This window comes from Sinocyclocheilus grahami, unplaced genomic scaffold, assembly GCF_001515645.1.
Source record: "Sinocyclocheilus grahami isolate Dianchi unplaced genomic scaffold, SAMN03320097.WGS_v1.1 scaffold474.1, whole genome shotgun sequence".
Lineage (NCBI taxonomy): Eukaryota > Metazoa > Chordata > Actinopteri > Cypriniformes > Cyprinidae > Sinocyclocheilus > Sinocyclocheilus grahami.
The window spans coordinates 1,039,170-1,067,071 of NW_015505653.1; the positions used below are offsets into that span (position 1 = coordinate 1,039,170).

At 38.5% G+C, this 27,902-nt stretch overlaps 2 protein-coding genes across 2 annotated transcripts in view; both read left to right on the plus strand.

Annotated features, from left to right (window-relative positions):
• Positions 1–7,154, plus strand: part of LOC107553559 (kelch-like protein 26) — a 14,504-nt gene extending 7,350 nt beyond the window's left edge. Inside the window, exon 4 of the mRNA XM_016235833.1 lies at positions 4,302–7,154. Within this exon, the coding sequence (XP_016091319.1) occupies positions 4,302–5,883 (1,582 nt within the window). The 3' untranslated portion in view covers positions 5,884–7,154. The remainder of the gene's footprint in view (positions 1–4,301) is intronic.
• Positions 7,155–8,973: 1,819 nt separating this feature from the next.
• LOC107553560 (CREB-regulated transcription coactivator 1-like) overlaps positions 8,974–27,902 on the plus strand; it is a 33,034-nt gene continuing 14,105 nt past the window's right edge. The window contains exons 1-7 of the mRNA XM_016235834.1: positions 8,974–9,316; positions 15,502–15,618; positions 18,008–18,133; positions 20,303–20,364; positions 20,463–20,566; positions 25,617–25,722; positions 26,990–27,326. Of these exons, the coding sequence (XP_016091320.1) occupies positions 9,191–9,316; positions 15,502–15,618; positions 18,008–18,133; positions 20,303–20,364; positions 20,463–20,566; positions 25,617–25,722; positions 26,990–27,326 (978 nt within the window). The 5' untranslated portion in view covers positions 8,974–9,190. The remainder of the gene's footprint in view (positions 9,317–15,501; positions 15,619–18,007; positions 18,134–20,302; positions 20,365–20,462; positions 20,567–25,616; positions 25,723–26,989; positions 27,327–27,902) is intronic.

The window sequence follows — 27,902 nt, forward strand, 5'->3', positions numbered from 1 at the left end:
CTTTAAAGGGATAGTTCACCCAAAAATTAAAATTTGATGTTTATCTGCTTACCCCCAGGGCATCCAAGATGTAGGTGACTTTGTTTCTTCAGTAGAACACATTTGATGATTTTTAAGTCCAACCGTTGCAGTCTATCAGTCTTATAATGCATGGCAATGGTAACAAAATCTATGAGAGTAAAAAAACATGCACAGACAAATCCAAATTAAACGCTGCGGCTCGTGACGACACATTGATGTCCTAAGACACGAAACGATCGGTTTGTGCCAGAAACCAAACAGTATTTATATAATTTTTTACCTCTGATACAACACTATGTCCAACTGTCTTTGGGCTCGCGCACGGCTTCCGATGCGTGAGGTGTGTAGTCCAGCAGCCGCACACGATCCCCTCTCCGGTCCGGGGCACGAGGGGTGGCGGCTTCTCTCTGCCCACGGCGCTTGAAGGGACTAGACGGCCCGGCATCCTTGCCCGACGGCCGTGTAACGGGTGCGGTTCTTGTCCGGCAGCTCACGACTCTGGCGGCATGAGAGTCCCTCTACGCACCCCTCCTGGACCCACGAGGACACCAGCATGCATGCACGAGGAAGAGACTGGTCTCCCGAGGAGAGACGCGCTCGGCATTTAAACAGCAGCAGTGATGAGGCTCCATTCGATTCAGGTGTGCCCCATCATACGTGCTCTGGTGCAGTTTACGTTAATGGGTGTGTTGATATCCAGCCGAAGAGCAATCAACCATAATTTCAGGCGAGCAGGCTCAGAAGTTGGGAATACGTGGAAAGTCGCCACTCCCGAATGAGTTCGCGCGAGAGAATGTCATCTTTTAGTTAAGTAACTACACCAGAGCGCGTACACACCTCACTGCCGCAGGGTTTAATTTGGATTTGTCTGTGCATGTTTTTTTTTACACTCATAGATTTTGTTACCATTGCCATCCATTATAAGACTGATGGACTACAACGGTTGGACTTAAAAATCATCAAATGTGTTCTACTGAAGAAACAAAGTCACCTACATCTTGGATGCCCTGGGGGTAAGCAGATAAACATCAAATTAAAATTTTTGGGTGAACTATCCCTTCAAGTTGAACTGCTTCAAGAACCTCGCTGAGAAGGTCTCGTCTCTCTGTGTGTGCGCGTCTGTCAGAGAGACTGGGAGCAAGAAAGCGTGATTTCCGTACATAAAAAAGGTTGAAGACATGGAAATAGTTTCATCACCTGTGTGCAGCATCCACCTGGAGCAGCCGTATCGCTTCTGAACGCCCACCACACACCAGCTTATTGGTGGAGAGGAGACAGAGTGAAGAAGCCAATCAGCAGATATGGGGATGATTAGGAGGCCATGATGGTCAGAAGCCAATGGGCGAATTTTTGGACAGAATACCGGGTTACACCCCTACCATAGGCGGAAATCCCGCAAATTTGCGGGGGGGCGGGGGGCCCCCCCCCCCCCCCCGCACCCCCCCCCCCCCCCCCCCCCGCAAAGTAGGATAAATGTTGGAGAGACAAATAAATGCGACATTTCGTATTTAAATGTAAGTCCCTCCCCGGGGCTTACATCGCGCCTTCCTCTATGCCTACGTCATACACACGAACGCATTACAGCTTGGAAGAGCCAGGACAATTTTAAATATAATTGTGATTGTGTTTGTCTGAAAGAGGAATGTCAGATATGCCTAGGATGCCCTGGGAGTAAATCATGGGCTAATTTTCATTTTTGGGTGAACTATCCCTTTAACCGTGAGAATCTCTATCCATAGGGTTGGTGAAGGCGATCCCTTGTCCAGCTGTTGTCCTAAATCATTCAAAAGCTCCGCCTAGTAAGTGGAGAGGAGGGAGGAGACGTTGAGTGGCCTGAAAGCCAAGGCAGAGGACTTGTAGGTGGCCTGGTGAACAGAGGCAGAAAATTGGTTCATTTTGTTTGGCAAGACTGGCTATGGAGGGGGGGGCGCTAAGGTACCTGGTGATCGATGGCTTTATAGCGAGGGTATCATCCATGCCGAGAGCTGCCATGTCTTTTACCTCGAGGCCTGCAAGACCGTGTTTTAGGTTGAGTGGATCGCCCCAGTAATGTTTCATGTGCTTCACGCACACTGGAGGGATGGGGAAGAGTTGTTTCCTCGGGCCGGGAGGGGGTCCTAGCAGCTTCCCGTCATAAATATCCCTCTCCTGGTCGTTGGCGCTTTGTGGAGCCGGCCACTCAATGTTGAGGCGAGTGGCCGCTCATTCTCACATGTCCAGGAGGATGGGCTGGGGTAAGGCCGAAGGGGCATTAGCCTGGGGAACGGCAGAGGGCGGGATGGCCTCCTCGTCCTCTGAGACCCCGAGAAGGCCTGCGTCGTCATCATCGCCGGAACCGGCTGGCTCGTTGGCGAACGGGAGGTTGCCTGCGATGATATCCTCTTCAGGGAATGCAGGATTGGTCGCGGCAACCTCATGATGGCGCCACCGGAGCCTCTTAGGCAACATAAGGCAATGGCTGTAATTCTCCGGGTTCTCCAAAGCCTCTTCAGTGTGCTTGAGGCGCAAATAGGCCACACAGAACGGGTGAGGGTCTTTAGCGGCGATCAACGCACCACGAGCGACATACCGACGAAAAACTGTGGGGAAAAAAAACACCGCGAGCAGGTGAGATAATGAAAAAAGGTGGGCAGCCTGAAGACAAGAGAGAGTGTGGGCGGCTCAGGATGTGAACACAACTAACCTAGGTTGAATAAAAAGGCTGTCACATCTGGCGGAGGCTGATCTGGCAATATATCCTCATGAAGACACAGAAAGTGAGCAGTTTTAAATCCAACCGAGCTGTGTAAGTGCAGAGATCGCAAGAAGCGAACATCAACATGGAAAGATAGCACATGCAGGGGTTTTATGCGGATGCTCTTGCCATAGGTGGATCTCAAACATGAGTTGCAACAGTTAATTTTGCTGAAATAAATAATACACGGAACCACTGCAACACAGACACTGTAGCTCAGGAATACTGATGTAATGAGGTCAAAGATGTATGTTTATGGAATAATTTACAATGGCTTTGAACACAGCTCAACCAGTCTGAATCAAGGACAGGAACTATCCATTTTATAATATTAATTTTAGAACACATTGTTTGCATTTGCCACGCATCTCCTATCAACAAAGCACGTGTTTCTGAGTGAGTTTGAAAGAAAAAAATAATATTTTAATTGCTACTTTGTGATTGTACTGTAAATAGGGGTGTGCAATTTCACTATTTTTGATCGTGGATGATTAAAATGTCTCCACGATATACTTTTGAAGAAATATCATAGTGTCGTGCTACAGCACACATTCTTATCCGTTGCCGTTCTGGTGCCTCTGTCTTAATATACTGTACGTGACATACATTCACATCAAATGCTAACTCAACGCACCACAAGCGTTGCTAACTTTAAAGCCTTGCAAGTTAAACATTTCATTTGCATTCTGATCTGACATGCGCTTTTTCTGGGCGCGTATACTTAAAAGTGTGCACATTACAAAAACCAGTCAAACAGCGCCTGATTACTGGACTAAGTTGTCTTTTGTAATGTGTATCTTTGTTCTTGTTTTTTAATAACAAAGATAAAACAATGACAGATTTTTATCTGCGCCCATTTGAGCCTAAATATCTGCCATTCTTATTTATTTTATATTTTGTTACCTTGTACCTGGCTGTGCTGTTCAGACAACATGCAAAATAGTAAAACCAACATGACAAAGAATCGTGATTAAAATCGTGAATCGTGATTTTCCTGAAAAAAAAAAAATTTTATATGATATTTTTGCCATATCACCCACCCCTAACTGTAAACAACTACTTCGGGAGAATTTAAGTAACAGATTAGGTAATGGTGTAAGGTTTGTCCTTTTTTGTAACTTTGCTAAATGATGGTCTGTTCTGCCATCCTCTCTGTTGTTTCTTAGTGATTTTTACATACCTTGGCTATGGCAGTTAACAGTTTTACCATTCCATCAGCAGCTGTTGCTTATTTGTTAAGTCCTTATTTGTTTACATCTCAGAAAATGTATTACCCTTTAAAAACAAGAAGCACTCAATCAGCCAGAGATTGTACAAATGGAAGAAGTTTTTAGTTTTGTTTTGGTTCAAGGTTTAGAACTCTTTATTAAAATAGAAAATGAATGGGGACAATATTTCCAGAACTGAAGCTGCTAAGAATACAAAATAAAAAAAGTGAGCGGTCACTGTTGCACTTTAAGTTTTATTTTAAAAGTATAGAGATCCCCTCTTTTTTTGCCACACATTTGAATAAAGCTATAAAATCTTGTCTTCTTAATCCATACAGAGCCATGTTTACTGGAGGAATGAAGGAGTCAAACCAGAACACCATAGAGCTAAAAGGTCTTTCAGCCAGAGGACTGAAGCACATTATTGATTTTGCCTACAGTTCTGAAGTCACTCTGGACTTGGACTGCGTTCAGGATGTTCTTGGTGCAGCCGTCTTCCTGCAGATGGTGCCTGTGGTGGAGCTTTGTGAGGAGTTCCTGAAATCAGCCATGAGTGTTGAAACTTGTCTTAACATCGGCCAGATGGCCACCACCTTCAGCCTCTTGTCCCTTAAGCAGTCAGTCGATGTGTTCACATTCCGTCACTTCCTGCAAATAGCTCAGGAGGACGACTTCCTTCACATTCCAAAGGAACGACTGGTTTTCTTCCTTCAGAGCAACAAGTTGAAGAACTGTAGTGAAATTGACTTGTTCCACGCGGCAGTCCGCTGGCTGCAGCATGACGCATCCAAACGAGCTGCGGCAAGTGAAGTGCTCTGCCACGTGCGCTTCCCGCTAATGTGGTCGTCTGAACTTGTGGACAGTGTCCAATCTGTCGACATCATGGTGGAGGATGTGCAGTGTCGACACTTTCTTCTAGAGGCCTTTAATTATCAAATCCTTCCATTCCGACAACACGAAATGCAGTCACCGCGAACTTCCATTCGTTCAGACGTCACGTCGCTAATTACTTTCGGTGGAACACCCTACACCGACAACGATCGGACAGTCAGCAGCAAAGTTTTCTATCTACCCGACATCACAGTACGACAGTTCAAAGAGTTGACCGAAATGGAGATGGGATGCAGCCATGCATGTGTGTCGGTTCTTGACAATTTTGTGTATGTCGTGGGTGGGCAGCATTTACAGTATCGCAGTGGAGAGGGCGCAGTTGACGTCTGCTTCCGCTATGACCCCCATCTGAACCAGTGGCTTCGAATCCAACCCATGCAGGAAAGCCGCATTCAGTTTCAGCTCAACGTACTGCATGGACAACTTTACGCTACTGGGGGGCGCAACAGGTCTGGCAGCTTGTCCTCTGTAGAGTGCTATTGTCCAAGGAAAAATGAATGGACTTATGTGGATTCCCTGAAGAGGAGAATCTGGGGTCACGCCGGAGCGATGTGCAGAGAGAAACTCTACGTCTCTGGAGGTTACGGGGTGTCTATAGAGGATAAGAAAACTCTCCATTGCTATGATCCAGCCTTGGATCAGTGGGACTTCAAGTGTCCCATGAACGAGCCAAGAGTCCTGCATGCTATGATCAGTGTAAACAACCGTATATATGCACTCGGAGGCAGAATGGATCATGTTGACCGCTGCTTTGATGTTCTAGCTGTAGAGTACTACGTTCCAGAGACCAATCAATGGACAACAGTCAGTCCGATGCGTGCTGGTCAGTCGGAGGCTGGCTGCTGCCTGCTGGATAAAAAGATCTATATAGTTGGAGGATACAACTGGCACCTCAATAACGTCACAAGTATTGTGCAAGTGTATAACACCAAGACAGATGAGTGGGAAAGAGATCTTCATTTTCCAGAATCTTTTGCAGGAATAGCTTGTACACCTATCATACTTCCTCAAACAACTACCCAGCGCTAAGCACATACTGTCTTACATTTGCTGTTTTAGGCTTAAGATTCAGTGTCCACCCGGACAGCAGTAAAAGTAATGGTATAATTGTCTTTCTCTCATTGAAAAGGGACTGTTATGTCTTCAGTTTTGAAGCATGCATAATTGAAGGCCTGTTCACATCGGTGTGAGGGAATGATATGAAAGCACACTCTTTACTAAGCTTTTTGAGTATGTGAAGCATCTTTCTGCACACTTTTTAAGCAGTTATGCTGTCTTTGGCCCTTCATGTAGATTGCCTTGTTTCATACTAATGAGAGTCCCTGTGGGATTAGCATTGGTGATATATTTGAATGGACCAGCAGCACTGGGGCAATGTCATCACATCTTCATCTTTGGGAATATCTTACATGTATTCACAATACATCCTAAACTTCCACATACAGAGACTGATGAATGTGAAAGCAATCTCCATTTTCCAGAATCTTTTGCAGGAGTAGCTTGTATCATATTTCCACAAACAACCACCCAACGCTAAGCACATACTGTCTTACATTTGCTGTTTTTGGCTTAGGTTTTTGAGAATGTGAAGCATCTTTCTACACACTTCTCAATCAGTAATGTTGTCTTTGGCCCTTCTAGTAGATTGACCCGTTTCATAGTAATGAGGGTTTCATACAAGTGCCTGTGGGATTTGCAATGATGACAGACTTGAATGGGCCAGCAACACAACAGGATTTATGGCCTGTTCTCACTGGTGTGGTTTAATGACACGAAAGCAAACTATTCACAAGCAATTTTTATAAATAAACTATCCAAATTTCTGTCATTTTCTGAAATTTTGGATAGCTGAATAAATTGGTTGAAAAAAAATTGTCTCTGGAAAAGTGGGGGCAGAACTTTGAATTGTGATATTTTGAATTTGGTCCGCTAGCTACAATTTGGACAACATTGTCCTCTTTGCCAGCACTTCCTTATAGGTTGAAAAGATTGAACCCATTTTCCTAATTGGCATGTAGAAACCGTGAAGCATCTTCTCAAGAAGTAAAGCTGGCTCTAGCGATTATAGATTAATATAAAACAGTAGTGGCAGGTGTATTAATATTACTATATTTTGTGATGCTGTATTAACCTATTTTGTGACAAGTATCTGATATTAGTTATCCTTTATCAAAATTCTCATTTTTGAATGGTTTTGTATTAGAAATTATTTCAGAAATCGTAACCACCACAAAGAAGCAGTGGAGGTAAAAAATTCTCATGACTTAATGTTGTCCTTTTAAACATTAAGGGGACGTTTAAAAATGGAAACCTCATTGTGAGATTTTTTTTTTCTGCTTGGAATGACTTTAATCTCATTGCTGTAGCCATTGCATATACAGTTATATTTAAAAATGTTTTTAACCTACCTACAGTTTTGAATTTTTTTCAAACTAAGCAAGCACATTTCATTATGCACTTTATAAAATATTCAACAGGGTGAGCAGTGATTTAATAACTAAACAAATAAAAAGGTGCATTGTGTTCTCTGAACATATAATTTACACTGTATATACAGTATTATACAGTATAGGAGGGACTGAATCATGTACATGGAACTGTGGCACAAACCTTTTTTAATGATATTGTGTTTGCATGTTTTCCTATCAGAATATCAATGTCAAAAACACTACATTCTAGAAACTACCTAAGGGTTTTATTTTTGTGTGCACTTGTTTGATTATTATTACATGTTAATGTGTTTTTTTCTTCCTTTAAGGTGTTAGAAACATTTGTGTTTTACAACAACATAATCACATTTTGTGTATGTAAATAGATAGGTAATTTACCATGATTACAGCAGTAAATGACTGTCACCCTTAGCTAAGGGCTCGTTTACATGATGTAAATATTAAGACTTTTGAGTAAGTCAGCTGGGTCTTATGAACAAATGGCCTTCAATCTTGTACTTCTGTCACAGATCAGCCTTAATCAGCCTGTTAAAAGCACTTAAAGAGCTGTTTGGTTCTATGTAAATGTAAATTTCCTTAAGTTTGGGATTTCAACACAAGATTTTACAACTTTTTTTTTTTTTCATTGACGTCAATTTTGGATTTCAAGACAATTCTTTGTAGAAGTGCATTTATGAATGTCTGAAATTTGTAGCATGTGGTTATATAAAAAAACTAAAATTTTCAATGGTTTTTTGACATATCCCGTTTTAATTTTTGATGTATACATTTGTTACATTTTTAAATGTGTGGTATAGTTAATAAATAACACTGAATGTATTTGTATGGGTAGCACTGTTTGCAATTCTTTTACACATCTGTCTTCCATGTGTGAAATTACATTTGTGTTCTTGTTTTATCCATCTGCTGTGTTTTGTCTGTTGCAGTGTGGTCTAAATAAAAATGCACACTAATATGTTGTTCTAATTTTTTCATTGATGTACTATTACAAAAATGAGGTTTTCCTTGCTACTGTTACCTTTGAGAACTATTTTTACTGCAGTGTTAAAACAAACAAGAAATTGTGGGATTTACAAACAAAAAAAGCTTTGTTTCTTGATCTTACATTTACAATAACCATGTATCTCTTGTATATAAATGTATAAACCTATAAGTCTTGAGTTTTTTCTGAGTCCATTGGCAGATATTTATTCTTTTAATCATAAACTCACTTTAAATTTACCTCGTTTTGATCAGCGTCACAGAAAACAAGTCTTCTTGTCATTTTCCTTAAGTAAATGTATTTTGATTTACACTGGAAAATTGTCATTTTGAAGAGCGTCATCTTTTTTTTGCAGTGTTATCAGAATATATATATATATATACAGTGGTGTGAAAAAGTGTTGGCCCCCTTCCTGATTTCTTATTTTTTTGCATGTTTGTCACCCCCGATAAATAATGAAATATGAATAAAGAATCTATAACTATTTATTTTAATAAAAAATATTAAATCTCTATATAAGTGAAGTTTAGTTGAAAATGTTTAAGATTTCATAAAGATGATGAAATTTAAGAATTGTTTTAAGAATTTTATAAAAATGTCTGTTTTAAACATAAATATATCTTTATTTTACATTATCAGCCTTATCATTAGTGCCTCTTATCATAATAGTTTTTAAAGCATAAATAGCAGGTATCCTCTATCACGACACGACACATGAAGACATTTCATTCATCGTGTGTGTGTGTGTGTGTGTGTGTGTGTGAGTGTGAGTGTGTGTGTGATCAATCAGGCGCTCCTCCAGTGGACTGTCGCTGGACTCCAATGCCCACAACTCTTCCCGTGATGACGCCGCAGCGCACAACGCGTCTCACGCAACGCTCTGTGTTTTGGAGAACAACAGAAGATGGCGAGCTCAAGCAATCCGCGAAAATTCAGCGAGAAAATCGCCCTGCACAACCAGAAGCAGGCGGAGGAGACCGCAGCGTTTGAGGAGGTCATGAAAGACCTGAGCATCACGCGAGCTGCACGGGTACGTGTGTCAGAGACGGGTACGTGTGTCGCGGCTAAACGCGCGCATAGCACCGCTGCTGTGTATGATAAAGCCTGTATTTGATTTAAGAGCTGTTTTGTCGCCCGAGAGCCGTGACAAATCGGTGAAGGACTATAATGATGTCCCGGTGGTAGATGCTGAGGAAGCTGCTGGAGAGAGAGATACTGGCCGGACAGATGTTATGCACATCTGCACAGGGACCTGTTCTGGCCTTTAATGGATTGTGATTGCTTTTCGGTCTTTTAGTTCTCGTTGCGTGTATCAGGCCATGGATAGTAACTACTGATTAAATGATGAAATGTCATATAGAGGAGACCGGGGCAAGTTGTCACAAAAGATGTATCCCTGTAGATTTTAAATTAAAAGTCTAATTACACATATTTTGTAGCATTGGTTTTGTATTTTTTCATGAAGTCTATCCATCTTGGATTTCAGTATATTGTTTTTGTAAAAGCTGTTGGGTAAAACAAGTAGGCTATGGGATACATAAGGCAATGGTAACTATAATGAAAATAGAGTCAGGGTTATTATTGTTAACTAACCAAAAACTAAAACCATTAAAAACATTTAAACAAATAAACAAAAAAAATATCAACTGAAATAAAATATATATTTTTTAAAAACGTAAACTTATTGTATTTCAGCTAGTTGCCAACACTGGATTAAAATGGAGTAGTAACAAGTTCCATTTAGAAATTGCTTGTGAATTTAAAACAGAATTTTCAGTATTTTCTTGTAAAACATTCTCCAATAATCTTATTTAAGATTTTGATATACAGTGGAGACAGGGGCGGATTTAATGAATTGGGGCCCCAGGCAAAATATAGGAATGGGGCCCTGTACATTTGCACACATTTTCCTAGATCAACCTTGAGGTTCCTTTTTTGTTGTGATGCTTGCTGCTGCACAATGGTGCCACATAATTGTGTCCAATGTTTCTACATTTTTCCAGTGGTGTATTAAGTACCAGAAAGCCATACTCAAGCAAAAGTACAGATACTGTATCTTACCAGAAAATTACTTTGGTAGAAGTTGAAGTCACCGTTTAGAATATTACGTAAGTAAAAGTCTTAAAGTATGTGATATTTATTGTGCTTAAGTACGAAAAGTATTTTTAAAATCTTAAGCGTACTTAAGTATTGAAAGTAAAAGTACAAGATATATATATATATGTTCATAGACGGCTTGAGTAGCAAGGTTGTGTTCAGTTTGAACTCTTTCTTCCATTTTGTATTTTTGGGTAAGAATAAGAAGCACTTCATCCGGTACTTAGTGTCTTTCATTCCATCATAAGAAAATATTTCTGGAATCTGCATCTGAAATAGCATTCAGTATTTACACAGTTTAATGTAGCTCAGAGGGGACATGGATGCATTTAAACTGCAGTTACAGATGCATAAATAATGCTTTATTTTAAACATAAAACGTTGAATACTATATTTGAAATGATTTAAAACATGAAAAAATAGTCAAAATGTTAAATTAAAACCGCCAGTAGGTGACAGCATTCATTCAGGAACAAAGCATTTGACTGTGTTATTGAGTGAATCACTGAATCATTTATTCAACTGATTCATTCAATAAGAAAACACGGTCCTTTGCTCAGAGACGCAAAACAGTGCTGTGATCTTTGTTTGGAACTATTTTCGTTGGCAAAATTTAGCAAAATCAAGCAATATTATGTCTAAAATGTCACTTATTGCTAACTTTACTGAACTTGTATAAAATGTTTATAAAATTTTTTATCATGCTGATACCTGTAGAAAAACGGTACTCTTTGTGTGATACAGATTAAGTTAACTATATTAAATTATATGAATATAAAAAGCATATAGAAGCATTTTTGCCATCATTTAGAATGCCTTGAATTTTGAGTTTTAATAAACAAATAAATCACGTGCATTGGCGATATACTTGATAACGTCAGATCGCACATCATTACAACAACACTTACCATATTATCGCAGAAGATATCCAGTATATCGCACACCCCAGACTCGACTTGAGTGGAAAATTAATCATCCGCAGTTGTGCGCGCACTTGTTTGCACATGAACAAAAAGGTGTTTTTAGGAGTCTAACTTGCAGACGCCAGACCACTGATTCGTCAAACCTGCTTTCTTGCAGTCCGTGTTCTTCTGACTTCTGACTGTTTTGTAGTAAGTAACGAATATGCTTCGGGGAAATGTATCAGAGTAAAAGTATATATTTTAATTAGGAAATGTAGTGGAGTAAAAGTAAAAGTTGACTGAAATATAAAAACGCAAGTGAAGTACAGATACTCCCAAAAATACTTAAGTACTGTAACGAAGTATTATTATGTCGTTTCATTACACCACTGCATTTTTCATGTACATGTTATACCCTAATGGCTTTCTTACATGTTGTAGACCACAAAATAGCAACTGATTTACAGTTGAGATACAGGTTTTCACAAAAACAAAATAAATTATAAAATGATAAACCTCACAATTGAGCGTTAAAACCAGGGGTGAGTCAGAAGTATAAATTATTATATTAATTTAAAACGGGGTTATGTGGGTGGATTTTCGCATTGGTCTGAATAGGGCTGGGTATCGAGTTCGATACTTTTTAGGCACCGACCGAATTGCCTCGATACCATCGAGTATCGAAAAACATCTCGTCGTTCGGTACCAAATTTCAATACTTAAGGGGTTAATCTCATCAGCGTCAGTGAGCCAATAAGACGGTGTGTTCGACTAGAAGATGTGAGACGTGGCAGATCGATCGGTGTTTGACATCCGCGAAAGCGATTCGAAAGCGCACGGAGCAGTCTGCTCTCTTTAGCTCTCGTGGTACTGTAATACACCGATCGGTCTGTACTGCACAGTCGGTTCGTGTCAAGTCGAATACACCTACTAGTTTACTCCGGTTACACTCAAAGATGTGGCGCACACGTGAGGCTTTAGTGTGAATGCGTCCCAGCCCCCTTAGATGTAAGGCTACATTTACACTGGCGCGTTTATGTTCTAAAATGAAAACAATCCTTGTCATACTGCCGTTTCCACTGCGTTTCAAGCCGACTTTCCACTATCTCCGACAAACGACAAGCGACAGACCGGTCATTCAGTCATTCATTTCCAATGGAGAGAAGCGGGAGCTGCGTGGAGTTCCGATCATATGCAGATGTCCGTTCATACTACACGACCGAAACCGCGTGTTATGTGATCATTCATGCAAACTGTAGCATCATGCTACATAGGACAATAAATAAGAGTTATATTCCGCTTTTACTCAAAACTCAATTTAAACCACCATTGAGTGTTTGTAATAACTTCCGATTGCCGTCTAATGTGTGTTTTCGCCATGTAATGTTGCTGAAATGAAATATGTTATTACCTCGAAGTCAGAGCAGCGATCATGGAAAAGAGAACACAAGCAGACAGCGGTGGAAGCTGCTAATGCTCATCAGTAAATCAGTGGAAAATGAATAGAAATCATGATTCTGTCTGAGCTAACGTTATACGTTTTAAAATGAACACGCAATAGTGTAAATGTAGCCTAATAGATGTGTAAACTGAAGACTATTTGAGCTTCATTAAAACTATTTGCACTGATTTATTGTGTTGGTTACATGTTGTTCCTTTGTGCAGTGGCTCAGGAGATGAGTCTTTGAGTTTGTATAAACATCAACAAGCTGAAAAATAAAACCAAATTTTTTTTTTATAGGTAATATAATCTTGTTAAAATGGTTTTCATAAAATTGGTATAGAAAAAAGTATCGTTCAGGAACCGGTATCGAAGTCAAGGCATCGGTATCGATATCGAAAATTTTTGAACGATACCCAAGACTGGATTAAATGAACATGAACAAAATGAACATTCATTCTCTGCCAGTAGAAGGCGCTTTTGGAACGTCAGAAATATAGAATGAGAAAAGATAAAATATAGTCTATATTGACGAGGAAAGTCCACTGATGAGTTACCAGCGTAAGCCTGTGTGCAAAGGCTGTTTCATTCTAAACTTTAAAATACATTTATTTTTAGTTATTTTAACTACAAATTTAAATAAAACTGAAAGAATAATGAAAATACACTCTTCTTCCACTCTCTTCCATAGTTCGGGGACTGTAGTGGGTTTCTTAGCCATAACTTTTGTCGCCAAGAATTTTCCAGAGATTTTCAGTTGGGTTTAGATCAGGACTGTGGGCCGGTCATTATTTCCATTCATTATTTCAGTGTTCTTGACTTCAAGGAACTGCTTTACCTGTTTTGCAGTGTGACGGGGGCATTGTCTTGCATGAAAATTTCAGGCTAATTGGGAGATGCTTGCAGGGAAGGAACTGCATGTTGCTGAAGGAGGTTCTGATAAACATTTGCATTCACTCTGACATGAAGCTGTTTAAGAGGCCCAACTCCTGCTGCAGAAAACATCCCCCAAACCATGACACTTCCTCCTCCACCTTTCACTGACTACTTTATGCACTCGGGCTTCAGTCTTTCCCCAGTTTGATGCCGAACATAATGTTTCCCATCGGACCCAAATAAATTAACCTTGCTCTCATCACTAAAGTGAACTTTGGATCAGTTCTACTCTCTCCACACAACATGCTCCTCAGCAAAGATGAGCTTAGCCTTTTGATTCTTTCTGCTGATGAGAGGCTTCGTCACTGCAGAGTGCACTTTCAGTCTGATTTCTCTTAAACGTGCCGAGACAGATCCTTACCCTGTTCAGCGCTGAACTGGCAAGCAATTCCAGCTGCAGTGTTGAACCGATTCCCCATTGATAATCTCTGCTTTATCCTGTCTTCTTATGTATTTGTCTTACATGGACAACCAGCCTTTTTGGGGGACTTTAATGAATTAATGTCATTGTAATGCTGCAATATTCTAGAAATCACAGATTTGGAATGACAATCTTCTCTTGCAGTGGCTGAAAGGGTCTGTTGCAGGCTTTCAATCAGCTTAGAGCAGCCCGACGTCTTGCAATCTCAGTGAAAATTGGAGGAATGCTGCCAGTTAAATAGGGTTTGTCATATAATGAAGGAAATAAGCTGCAGGTGCCAGATTAACACCAATAACTTGGAGGTTTCTGTAAGTGTTCTTTAATTTTGATCAGAGATCTTTTTCAAATATCACATTTAAGTTTTTTTATACTGTGCTTCAGAATACAATTAATTTATGAAATATGCTTAAAAACTGAGCTTCTACTCCTGTTAGGATAGCTTCAAATAGGACCCTGAAATTTAGGAAATTGTAGGTTGTTCTCTAATTTTGATTTCCTCTCTCTCTCTCTCTCTCTCTGTATATATATATATATAACAGTTAAGGCAACATTTCAAATTTTTGTTTGGTTTAACTTGAAGTATAAATGAAAATGAAAAAAGTATATAGGTATATAAAAAGATAATAAAAATGACCATTATTTTAATTAAAATTACAGTGAATGCAGAAAAAATAAAAATAAAATCGAATTCAATATATTAACAAAATCCAGAATAGTACTGTGATACTAAAATACCACTGATCATTGTTAGTGTAGTATTGTCAGGGCAAGTTGTCACATATTTTGTATATTATTATTTTAAACAATTCAGTCATTATAATTTGACTAAAATAATGGTTTTGGTATTTTGTGCATACCACCTCTTATTTTAATTAAATTAACTTACACATATTGTTGTTGAATGCACCATTTCACTTTCAATAGTATATCACACAGAAAACTTTTTTTCATTTTCACTGATTTGAGAAGAATCTTATCAAATCAGTGTCAATAAACATATTGATCAATGTGTGTTAAATGAACTGTATCTTTTTCTTGGGAAACTTAAAAAAAAAATGATGTCAAGGTTTGTGCTTAAACAGAAATTAACTTTCAAAAAATAATCTAACCCCGGCAAATATTCATTTGAGGAAAATATTAGAGCAATTTACTCCGGTCTCTGTTTTCAACCTCTTACTACATGTCAGATCCAGGCTATTAGTGTGTCCCCTGGTGTTGAACTTTGATATATGTTAGTGTGCGCCGCCACCACATAAGTTGATACCCACGTTCTGCTACTTTTTATTACCTCTCACTGGTCTGCTTTTCTCATTCTTCACTTGATAAAGTGTTTTTACTCCACAGTATCTGGTTTACGTTTCATTCGTGCATTCATTAATCATTCACTGCTGCTTTTCACGCACTGTTATTTTGCACAGTTGCAGTTACAGAAGACCCAGTATTTGCAACTAGGCCAGAATCGAGCTCAGTGCTATGGAGGGTCACTGCCCAATGTCAATCAGATTGGAAATAGCAACACTGACCTCCCTTTTCAGGTGAGACCTTAGAACCTTCATAAGTTTGAAAATGCTGTCCTGCACACTATGCTGTCACTTTATGAATGAATTTCCCTTCAGATGATCTAATCACAGTTTCATAAACATCCTAACTGGATAATGCTCAAAGTGCATTAGATGGGTCATTCTTATTAGGTGCGGTCACGTTTATGGTTGCTTTGTGAAATTTTGTTGGCGAATTCCATTCATTTCAATAGGAATCCATACGTTTGGGAGTTTTGCGTGAAGGAGAAAAAGTTCCCCACACAAATTTAGCTTGTTTTCAAGTTGGTCACGCAAATTTGCCACACTGTCCAACAGAAAACTGCTTGGTTTGAAAGTGACATCGCTACACTATTGATGATGGAATGGGCTGTTTTTTAGAAAACGTTCCATTTTCCATGTGACTGTAATCTATAAAGTACCTTTTCAACTGTGTAACTTAAAAGAAAAGAATAAGCTTGTGATGTACTGTATTTCTGTATTCCAGAAAAATGCTCTGGTCAAGCGTAGACACTTAAACTCTAGTAATTATAACTCTAGTAATTATTAAGATTTTCACAATTGGCAAGAAAATTAACCGTATGGACAAGTTAGTCATTACTCAGTGAAATATTGAGAGTTAGCTTGCATGAGGGTGTGCTAATAGTTTTAGATGTCTGTTGATTTGCCACCAAAATGTTGTCACTTCATGGAAGATGATGTCATTAAGACTTTTGTTAATTAAAGGGATGTTACAAAAGTCTAACAGGATAGAAACTGATATTGAGGACACAGGGAAATATTATATTTGCAATATTATCAAAGCACAGGACATGTTTTGTTTGAAAGCTTTTGGATTAAAGAAATGCGATTAACAAACATATGGACTGTTTCTTTATAAATTGCCAGTTTATCATGTTAGAAGTTAGTTCATAGGGATACTCATTAATGATAAAAGAAAAACTAATATTTACCTTCTATAAAAATTATTAAAAATAATATTTAGTCCAATATTAGGACATACAGTGGTCCCAAAATGTAATTGACACTTAAAAATGCCATTGAATTAGATACAAAATATCGAACAGTAATTCTGGAGCTTTTCTTAGTACTAAAACGTATTTTTGTTGAATGTATATTGATTGAAAAATGTTCATCTTGCCACTTGCCTTGATATTCTGTTATTCAATCCAAAAACATTCAGACGTCTTTAAGTGTGGATTAAAGGACCAAATACTTTTTGGGGACACTGTAATATATGATGGGGACTTAGAATGCGCTGAATAGGAGGAATGGCCCGGATCACCTTTTAAAGCAAAGTATTAAAGGGGTCATATGATGCGATTTCGATTTTTCCTTTCTCTTTGGAGTGTTACAAGCTCTTTACAAGAAGATCTGTAAAGTTGCAAAGACTAAAATCTCAAATCCAAAGAGATATTCTTTATAAAATTTAAGAGTCAGCCACACCTACCTAAAACGGCTCGTTCTAACACGCCCCCACATGTCTACGTCACTATGTGGGTAGATTTGCATAACGCCGCCCAAATGTTCACGCAAAGAAAGAAGGTGTAACTTTTATTCTCGCTGTAGTATTGTTGCCGCCGCCGCCGCCATGTCGTGAAGGCGCTGTGTACTTCGTTGTGAAAGCGAAACTACTTTGTTTGGTCTTCCAAAAGAGGACGATATCGCTTCGTCATGCCTGGAGCTGATCCGTGCTGGTCGCTGAGGAAATACTTCAACTTCGCACTGTCGATCGCCGGATCGGCCTTCACCGTGGACAAAGTGGAGTCCAGCCCGGGGTCGTCACATGTGGTTGCCGCAGGCATCACAGTATGGTACGGGACGTAACATTTCCGTCACACGCTTGAGGAATTCGACCAATCACAACGCACTGGATAGCTGGCCAATCAGAGCACACCTCGCTTTTTCAGACCGATGAGCTTTGTAAAAATCGACGCGTTTCAGAAAGGCGAGGCATAGAGGGGAAACAATAATGTACAGTATGTGGAAAATTGTGTTTTTTTAACCTTAAACTGCATAAACAAATTTCATTACACCAAATACACAAAATAATGTTCTTTTTAGCAACATCATATGACCCCTTTAACCAAGGATTCATATTATTGTCTGTGTCCGGAAAACCTTTTTAATGAATTAGTTAAATGTAACAAAGCCGATGGAAACATGCATTTGCACAAGTGTCATTTCCTTCTTTATCATTGCTCTTCATTTATGACACATTAGCATAACTATGTACGAGATGGTTCTCATTGCTCTAAGCTTTCATACTGCTAGTGTGGAGCCTGTTCTGTGCTTTTATTTGCCCAACACTGCAGCAAAAGTTCTGATGCCTGTTCTTGTGAAAATACATTTGAACATAATTTAAACCAATCAGATTCTTTTACAGACAACTGTTTTAGACACCAGTCGAACATCTCGACATCATGGCCTAGTGGACCGTGTGTATCGTGACAGGAATCGCAACGCTTCTCCGCATCGTAGACCTCTCTCTGTTGACAAGCATGGACGTCAGATATCCTTCAACTTTACTAGACACAGCTAAGTTTTACTCTGATGTGTAGTTTTATGTGTGTGTGTGTGTGTGTGTGTGTGTGTGTGTGTACGTGTGTGAGACCAGTGGTGACTGGTGGAAAAATTTCTAAGACGCCACGTCCAACAATTTTAGCATGCATCCCAGTATAATAAAAGGAAAAATATTAAGACTTGAAACTATTTAAATAAAGATAATTGTTTTACCAAATTCAAGATTAAGTTTGAGGATGATTCTCACAAAACTATATTTTCTGCAAGATTTTTGCCAAGATAAATTAAAACATTTTTTAATTTTCATAATTCACAATTTATGTATACAGTGCAACAGCAAAAACTGTGAGGAAAATATAAATGTCACATTTGTTTAGAGAATTTTCTATAACTACAAGTCAAGCTGCAATACCTAACAGGACCACACGGAGATGCCAACGGACCATTATACCAGTCGCCTTAACCTAACTGTATATAAATATATACGGATCCATTCAGAATTATTAAACAGAGTAAAACACAAATTTAAAAAGTAAATAAAAACATTCTGAATTTCTCGAATGTGGTGATCTTTAGGCGGCTCAACATGACCAATAAAAAGTTCCTCTGTCAGAGTGAGTGTTGATGCCCATATGTATATAAACACCACTGACCGCAGCAAACTCCTATAAAAATATGCTTCTTCAGCATGTGTCCATTATAAAACATCTGCCAAACATGTGACCATACTGAAATGTGCTCGTGCAAAAAGCTATCAGAGAGCACACATACATGGTTTGTTTATTTGCACACTAATAATAACAGACTCCCGTGTCTAATAATGCATGGCTCCTGTATATCACTGAACTCGTCTTTACCTCCATTACAATCGTCATCCTTCAAAACTTTACTGGTGAGATACTGGTTTGCTTTATTCAGCACATACAGATTAGTCCTGACTTCATATTTCTTATTAATAGAGGTATGTTTGTTCCCACCAATCATTGCACAAGTTAAAGGGTTAGTTCACCCAAAAATTTAAATTAGCCCATAAATTACTCGCCCTCAAGTCATCCTAGGTGTATATGACTTTCCTCTTTCAGACAAATCCAGTCGGAGTTATATAAAAAATTGTCTTTGATCTTTCAAGCTGTTTTATGGCACTCAGTGGGTGTTGCATGCATCAGTCCAAAAGCACTTAATTAAAATGTGAAGAAGTGTTTCACACGGCTCCGGGGGGTGATTCAAAGGCCTTCTGTAGCAAATCGATTCGTTTTTGCAAGGCCTTCTTTAGGATTTGTAAAGAAGAATGTCGGAGGATTTTGATATAAGCCAAGAGGAGACTGATTTTCTTTTGCTAAAGTAAGGAAACTTTGCTTCCTTTGATCCTGTTAACAAACGTTGGTTTTCACGAGACTCACCGGTGCATGCGCAACACTGACCTCATACGTCATGCTCCCAGAGCTGCTTCTGTGTACAACTACTGGGCGCAAGCATTATTAAATTTTTTATTAGGTTTTTATTATGGATATTTTTCGTACATTCGCTACAGAAGGCCTTTGTTCACCCGAAGGCCTTTGTTCACCCCCCGGATCCGTGTGAGACACTTTTTCTATGGATGGGCGCATTTTAATTAAGTGCTTTTGGACTGATGCATGCAACACCCGCTGAGTGGCATTAAACAGCTTGAAAGATCAAAGACTATTTTGAATGTAACTCCGACTGGATTCGTCTGAAAGAAGAAAATCATATACACCTAGGATGACTTGAGGGTGAGTAATTTATGGGCTAATTTTCATTTTTGGATGAACTAACCCTTTAAGTTACTTTGTTAAGTTAAGTTACATATGATGATGAAAGCACATTAGTGCTAGCCCTCCCAGAACTCATAGAGATTGCATTGAAGTCCCTGCAGTTCGATTCGAAGTCTATGAGAACACTTGGCCAGAGTGAAATCGCCCAAAAAGGGGTGGTACTCCACATAATGTGACTTAACACTGATTGGACTATATTCAGAGGCAGAACAAACAATCTAGAGCAGTGACAGCTAGTGTAACACTGTGGTTGAATGTGATAGAAAAAAAATCACATTCACTTTGACACTTTGGTGGTGCATCGCCCATTTCGCCCTAATGAAGAAACCGCCCCTGTGTGAGACATTGTCCTTAACCCTAATTACATTGACAGCTGCCCCTACAGCTCCGTATATCTGTCACCACCACCTGACACAAGTTGGAGGAGGTAAAGCAGATTTTTTTATAACCTAATAAACAAAACATTCTCAAAGGTCATAAATCTTAGTGTTTTTACATGTTCCCACCTCCACTGATCTGCTGCAGAACCAACTCTGACTCAGCTCTACACCAGAGCGCTGTGAATCCAGCTCCACAGGAAACTTTCGTTGGAGGATCTCAGGAACTGCAGTCAAAAGGAGTAAAAACATGTAAGAATTTATCAGCTATTACTATGCTGCATGGAATTAATTAATTTTGATATTTTTTGTAGTGCATAAAGTCAAAAACATTAATAATAATAATGATTTAAAAACTCAGTATTAGAATAATAAAATTCTTGAAAAGTAGTTTGGCATACTTTGTTAATTTTTACAGCATACAGCATAATAACCCAAATGTTCACGCAAAGAAAGAAGGTGTAACTTTTATTCTCGCTGTAGTATTGTTGCTGCCGCCGCCGCCATGTCGTGAAGGCGCTGTGTACTTCGTTGTGAAAGCGAAACTACTTTGTTTGGTCTTCCAAAAGAGGACGATATCGCTTCGTCATGCCTGGAGCTGATCCGTGCTGGTCGCTGAGGAAATACTTCAACTTCGCACTGTCGATCGCCGGATCGGCCTTCACCGTGGACAAAGTGGAGTCCAGCCCGGGGTCGTCACATGTGGTTGCCGCAGGCATCACAGTATGGTACGGGACGTAACATTTCCGTCACACGCTTGAGGAATTCGACCAATCACAACGCACTGGATAGCTGGCCAATCAGAGCACACCTCGCTTTTTCAGACCGATGAGCTTTGTAAAAATCGACGCGTTTCAGAAAGGCGAGGCATAGAGGGGAAACAATAATGTACAGTATGTGGAAAATTGTGTTTTTTTAACCTTAAACTGCATAAACAAATTTCATTACACCAAATACACAAAATAATGTTCTTTTTAGCAACATCATATGACCCCTTTAACCAAGGATTCATATTATTGTCTGTGTCCGGAAAACCTTTTTAATGAATTAGTTAAATGTAACAAAGCCGATGGAAACATGCATTTGCACAAGTGTCATTTCCTTCTTTATCATTGCTCTTCATTTATGACACATTAGCATAACTATGTACGAGATGGTTCTCATTGCTCTAAGCTTTCATACTGCTAGTGTGGAGCCTGTTCTGTGCTTTTATTTGCCCAACACTGCAGCAAAAGTTCTGATGCCTGTTCTTGTGAAAATACATTTGAACATAATTTAAACCAATCAGATTCTTTTACAGACAACTGTTTTAGACACCAGTCGAACATCTCGACATCATGGCCTAGTGGACCGTGTGTATCGTGACAGGAATCGCAACGCTTCTCCGCATCGTAGACCTCTCTCTGTTGACAAGCATGGACGTCAGATATCCTTCAACTTTACTAGACACAGCTAAGTTTTACTCTGATGTGTAGTTTTATGTGTGTGTGTGTGTGTGTGTGTGTGTGTGTGTGTACGTGTGTGAGACCAGTGGTGACTGGTGGAAAAATTTCTAAGACGCCACGTCCAACAATTTTAGCATGCATCCCAGTATAATAAAAGGAAAAATATTAAGACTTGAAACTATTTAAATAAAGATAATTGTTTTACCAAATTCAAGATTAAGTTTGAGGATGATTCTCACAAAACTATATTTTCTGCAAGATTTTTGCCAAGATAAATTAAAACATTTTTTAATTTTCATAATTCACAATTTATGTATACAGTGCAACAGCAAAAACTGTGAGGAAAATATAAATGTCACATTTGTTTAGAGAATTTTCTATAACTACAAGTCAAGCTGCAATACCTAACAGGACCACACGGAGATGCCAACGGACCATTATACCAGTCGCCTTAACCTAACTGTATATAAATATATACGGATCCATTCAGAATTATTAAACAGAGTAAAACACAAATTTAAAAAGTAAATAAAAACATTCTGAATTTCTCGAATGTGGTGATCTTTAGGCGGCTCAACATGACCAATAAAAAGTTCCTCTGTCAGAGTGAGTGTTGATGCCCATATGTATATAAACACCACTGACCGCAGCAAACTCCTATAAAAATATGCTTCTTCAGCATGTGTCCATTATAAAACATCTGCCAAACATGTGACCATACTGAAATGTGCTCGTGCAAAAAGCTATCAGAGAGCACACATACATGGTTTGTTTATTTGCACACTAATAATAACAGACTCCCGTGTCTAATAATGCATGGCTCCTGTATATCACTGAACTCGTCTTTACCTCCATTACAATCGTCATCCTTCAAAACTTTACTGGTGAGATACTGGTTTGCTTTATTCAGCACATACAGATTAGTCCTGACTTCATATTTCTTATTAATAGAGGTATGTTTGTTCCCACCAATCATTGCACAAGTTAAAGGGTTAGTTCACCCAAAAATTTAAATTAGCCCATAAATTACTCGCCCTCAAGTCATCCTAGGTGTATATGACTTTCCTCTTTCAGACAAATCCAGTCGGAGTTATATAAAAAATTGTCTTTGATCTTTCAAGCTGTTTTATGGCACTCAGTGGGTGTTGCATGCATCAGTCCAAAAGCACTTAATTAAAATGTGAAGAAGTGTTTCACACGGCTCCGGGGGGTGATTCAAAGGCCTTCTGTAGCAAATCGATTCGTTTTTGCAAGGCCTTCTTTAGGATTTGTAAAGAAGAATGTCGGAGGATTTTGATATAAGCCAAGAGGAGACTGATTTTCTTTTGCTAAAGTAAGGAAACTTTGCTTCCTTTGATCCTGTTAACAAACGTTGGTTTTCACGAGACTCACCGGTGCATGCGCAACACTGACCTCATACGTCATGCTCCCAGAGCTGCTTCCAGTGTACAACTGCTGGCGCAAGCTACATTAAAGTGATTATTACGTTTTGAATATGGATATTTTTCGTACAAAAACGCATCGATTTGCTACAGAAGGCCTTTGTTCACCCCCCGGATCCGTGTGAGACACTTTTTCTATGGATGGGCGCATTTTAATTAAGTGCTTTTGGACTGATGCATGCAACACCCGCTGAGTGGCATTAAACAGCTTGAAAGATCAAAGACTATTTTGAATGTAACTCCGACTGGATTCGTCTGAAAGAAGAAAATCATATACACCTAGGATGACTTGAGGGTGAGTAATTTATGGGCTAATTTTCATTTTTGGATGAACTAACCCTTTAAGTTACTTTGTTAAGTTAAGTTACATATGATGATGAAAGCACATTAGTGCTAGCCCTCCCAGAACTCATAGAGATTGCATTGAAGTCCCTGCAGTTCGATTCGAAGTCTATGAGAACACTTGGCCAGAGTGAAATCGCCCAAAAAGGGGTGGTACTCCACATAATGTGACTTAACACTGATTGGACTATATTCAGAGGCAGAACAAACAATCTAGAGCAGTGACAGCTAGTGTAACACTGTGGTTGAATGTGATAGAAAAAAAATCACATTCACTTTGACACTTTGGTGGTGCATCGCCCATTTCGCCCTAATGAAGAAACCGCCCCTGTGTGAGACATTGTCCTTAACCCTAATTACATTGACAGCTGCCCCTACAGCTCCGTATATCTGTCACCACCACCTGACACAAGTTGGAGGAGGTAAAGCAGATTTTTTTATAACCTAATAAACAAAACATTCTCAAAGGTCATAAATCTTAGTGTTTTTACATGTTCCCACCTCCACTGATCTGCTGCAGAACCAACTCTGACTCAGCTCTACACCAGAGCGCTGTGAATCCAGCTCCACAGGAAACTTTCGTTGGAGGATCTCAGGAACTGCAGTCAAAAGGAGTAAAAACATGTAAGAATTTATCAGCTATTACTATGCTGCATGGAATTAATTAATTTTGATATTTTTTGTAGTGCATAAAGTCAAAAACATTAATAATAATAATGATTTAAAAACTCAGTATTAGAATAATAAAATTCTTGAAAAGTAGTTTGGCATACTTTGTTAATTTTTACAGCATACAGCATAATAACAGCATTTTTAAAGGAATATTTTATCCAAAGATGACAATTTCTTGAAAATGTATTCATCTTCAGGCCTTTAAGATTTAGATGAGTTTGTTTCTTCATCAGAACAGATTTGGAGAAATTTAGCATTTAATCACTGATGGATCCTCTGCAGTGAATGGGTGCCGTCAGAATTAGAGTCCAAACAGCTGATAAAAACATCACAGTAATCCACAAGTAATTGACACCACTATAGTCCATCAATTAATGTCTTGTAAAGTAAAAAAATCTTTGTGTTTGTAAGAAAAAAAAAACTATCATTAAGACATTTTTAACTTTAAACCATTGCTTCCAGCTAAAATGAGTCCATAATCCATATTGTTTTCTCCAGTGGAAAAGTCGTCTCCTCTGAATTTACAAGTGAAAACAGTCAGAACAGTTCTAAACAAATATGTTAGTGGAGAAAATGGTGAAGTGAGAGGACAACAGTGTTTGGACTGTTTCACTAGAGGAAGCGTTGTTATGGATTATGGACTCATATTTTAGCTGGAAGCAATGGTTTAAAGTTAAAAATGTCATAATGATATTTTTTTTTCTTAAATACATGCAGCTTTTCACTTCACAAGACATGAATTGACGGACTGGAGTCACACTGATTTCTTGTGGATTATTGTGATGTTTTTAACAGCTGTTTGGACATTCTGACGGCATAAATTTCTCCAAATCTGTTCTGATTAAGAAACAAAGTCAACTACATCTTGGATGGCCTGATGGTGAGTACATTTTCAAATTTGGGTGAACTGTTCCTTTAACAAAAGTATTTTTTTGCTTACTTAATATTTCACAAACTTTTGTCCGCTCCAAATTCATGATGTGGTGCAACCAAGATTATCATACAGACCAACATATATCATAGAGAGGAACCCTGTAGACCCTCATCACTGAGTGTCAAGGTCAATAAAATATCAGATAATTTGACCTTTTTATGACAAGGCTGGGTTAGTAAATGTCATATTAGTGTGACTCCTCAAAACATAATGGTATTTACTCTATGCATTAATTAAAAAAATGCTTTTTTACATAATTTTTAAGATTATTTACACCCACACGAACACTTACATGACTTAGATTGTGAATGTGTAAAAAAAAAAACGGAAATTTTAATTTTAAAATATTATTTTATTGTTGACACTTTATTTGTCATTGACCCACATGTATTTTTAAGGTGTTGTTCCTCATTTACAATGACCTGGTAGGAGTTCATCCTTCTCTCCCTCTCCCTCTCTTTCTGCAGTGCTGTTGCTTACCCCTCCAGATACAGAGGACACTGAATCAGAGATGGAGAAAGACGAGCCCAAAGCATCTCTGCATACAGAGTTATGTGACGTTCCTGGGATTAAGTGAGTTTATTATTTTTCCTGTGTACTGGACAATCATGCAACACTTAGATAACCTTTGAATTAGCAGGAATAGAGAAAATGAGACTGGCTGCAGATGGCTGCAACTTTAGATACAAGAACCTAAATTAACACTCATCATGTGCCAAATTGAGGTAAAAATGGTCTAACTGAAAAATCAAATTATATAGTTTGGGCAAATAATTTTCCAATGGGCAAATAACTTTATTAGAAACAGCAACTGCATGATACTCTGATTGCTGATAAAAGTGATATGGGAGATTTAGAAATACTGTACAAATTTCATCCTAAAGTAAGCATCTCTCACAATTTATATATATACATATAATTTTAGATTATTCCTCAAATTAAGCAAGTTTTGATGTAGTTTCACAGAGAGGAAAAAACACTTTACATTTGTTAATATTAGTTAACTACATTAGTTCACATTAATTAACAGTCAAAAAATACTTTTCAAGCATTCATTAATCTTAGTAATTTTAGTAATTTCAACATTTACAAAAAAATTATTAAAATCAAAAGTTATATCTTATTATTTAATAGACCTGAGCTAAAATGAACTAACAATGAATAGTTATGTAATAGTGTAATAAATGCATTGCTCATTGTTAGTTAATGCATTAACCAATGTTAACTAATGGGACCTTTATTGGTAAGTGCTACCAAAATGTTTATGGCTGATATTAAGATGGAATATAGAAATAGAACATAGAAATTATGTTTTGCTTCAAGAGAATGAAGCCAGTTTTTGTTGTTGTTGTTTTTTGCGTTGTGAGATTCATTTTATGACAGTTTAGTGTATTTCCCTCCAAATTCTTATTACCTAAATATAAAATAAAATGCTAAATAATTGTTTGTTTTGTAAAGTGTATAGATTTTATACTGCCTTAAAACTTATTTGCATATAATTTTTAAATTGAAATTCTTCACATTCTGATTTAAATTAAAATAAATATATTGTATCTTAACATTTTTTTATGTTTTTATAAAACAAATTAAAGTAATTATTGTATTTCAATTTAATGATACTTGGGGTGGGACGGATTGTGTTTTATTGTAATAAATGTTAATTTCAAGACAACTACGTAATATTAAGCTAACTTTAACCTCTGAATGATACATTTATATATATGATACATATATAAATTTATATTTCTTTGTGAGATTTACTCATTTATATGTGTCTCTGCACATCTAAGTGTTGCATCGTATAGCACATCTCATTACATATTATGTTTGATTTTTCCAGCATATTTCCATCTCCTGATCAAGAAATGAATAGCTCTTTGATGCCAGCTGCTCACAGCACCGGCGGCTCCTTACCTGATCTGACAAACATCCAGTTCCCTCCTCCTCTTCCCACCCCACTGGATCCAGATGACCCCATTACCTTCCCTACATCCAGCTCCAGCAGTACCAGCAACCTGACCACCAACCTGACACACTTGGGCATCAGTGCTGCCAGTCATGTCCCTCCCTCCCCTGCTGCCCAGCACACTGGCCCTGCCCCCTCACCCAATATCAGCCCACAGCCGCCTGCCCCCACGCTACCACCTGCCATCTCACCCCAGATACCCATCGCACAGGTAAGCCAGCCTCCAGCCTCCCTAAACAGCACGGCCTGTGTTTGAATTCATAATATGTGTGATTAAAGGGTCATCATTTCATTTCTAGCTGTGGGGCCCCATGAAAGTCTGATTCTAATTAGTGTTGCACTGATGTATCAGCCAATAATCATAGCCTATCGCCGAAATCAGTAGCCGTTGTTTAAAAACAGCCAATGATCAGGGCTGATAATATCCTGTCAATCAAAAGGGGGCGGGAAAACATGTCAGACTGCACCTTGAGGATTCATTCAGTAAATAAACACAACTGTGTTGTTCGGAGAAGCACAAAAGTTCTGCTTTATCTTCATTGGTGAACTTGCACAAAAACAGACAATATTGACCATATTGTGTCTAAAATATAGCACAATATTAATTTTTTTTTTTTTTATATATATATATATCACATTTGCAGTCATGCAGATACTCTGGGAAAAAAATCAGCGCTCTTGCTCGTTAATATATTTTTTATTCCCCCGATATTATTTGCACCTTTACCTTATCTTCATTTGTAAGTAAAAACTATCTATTTTTCTTTCGACCAGCCAATGATGATTC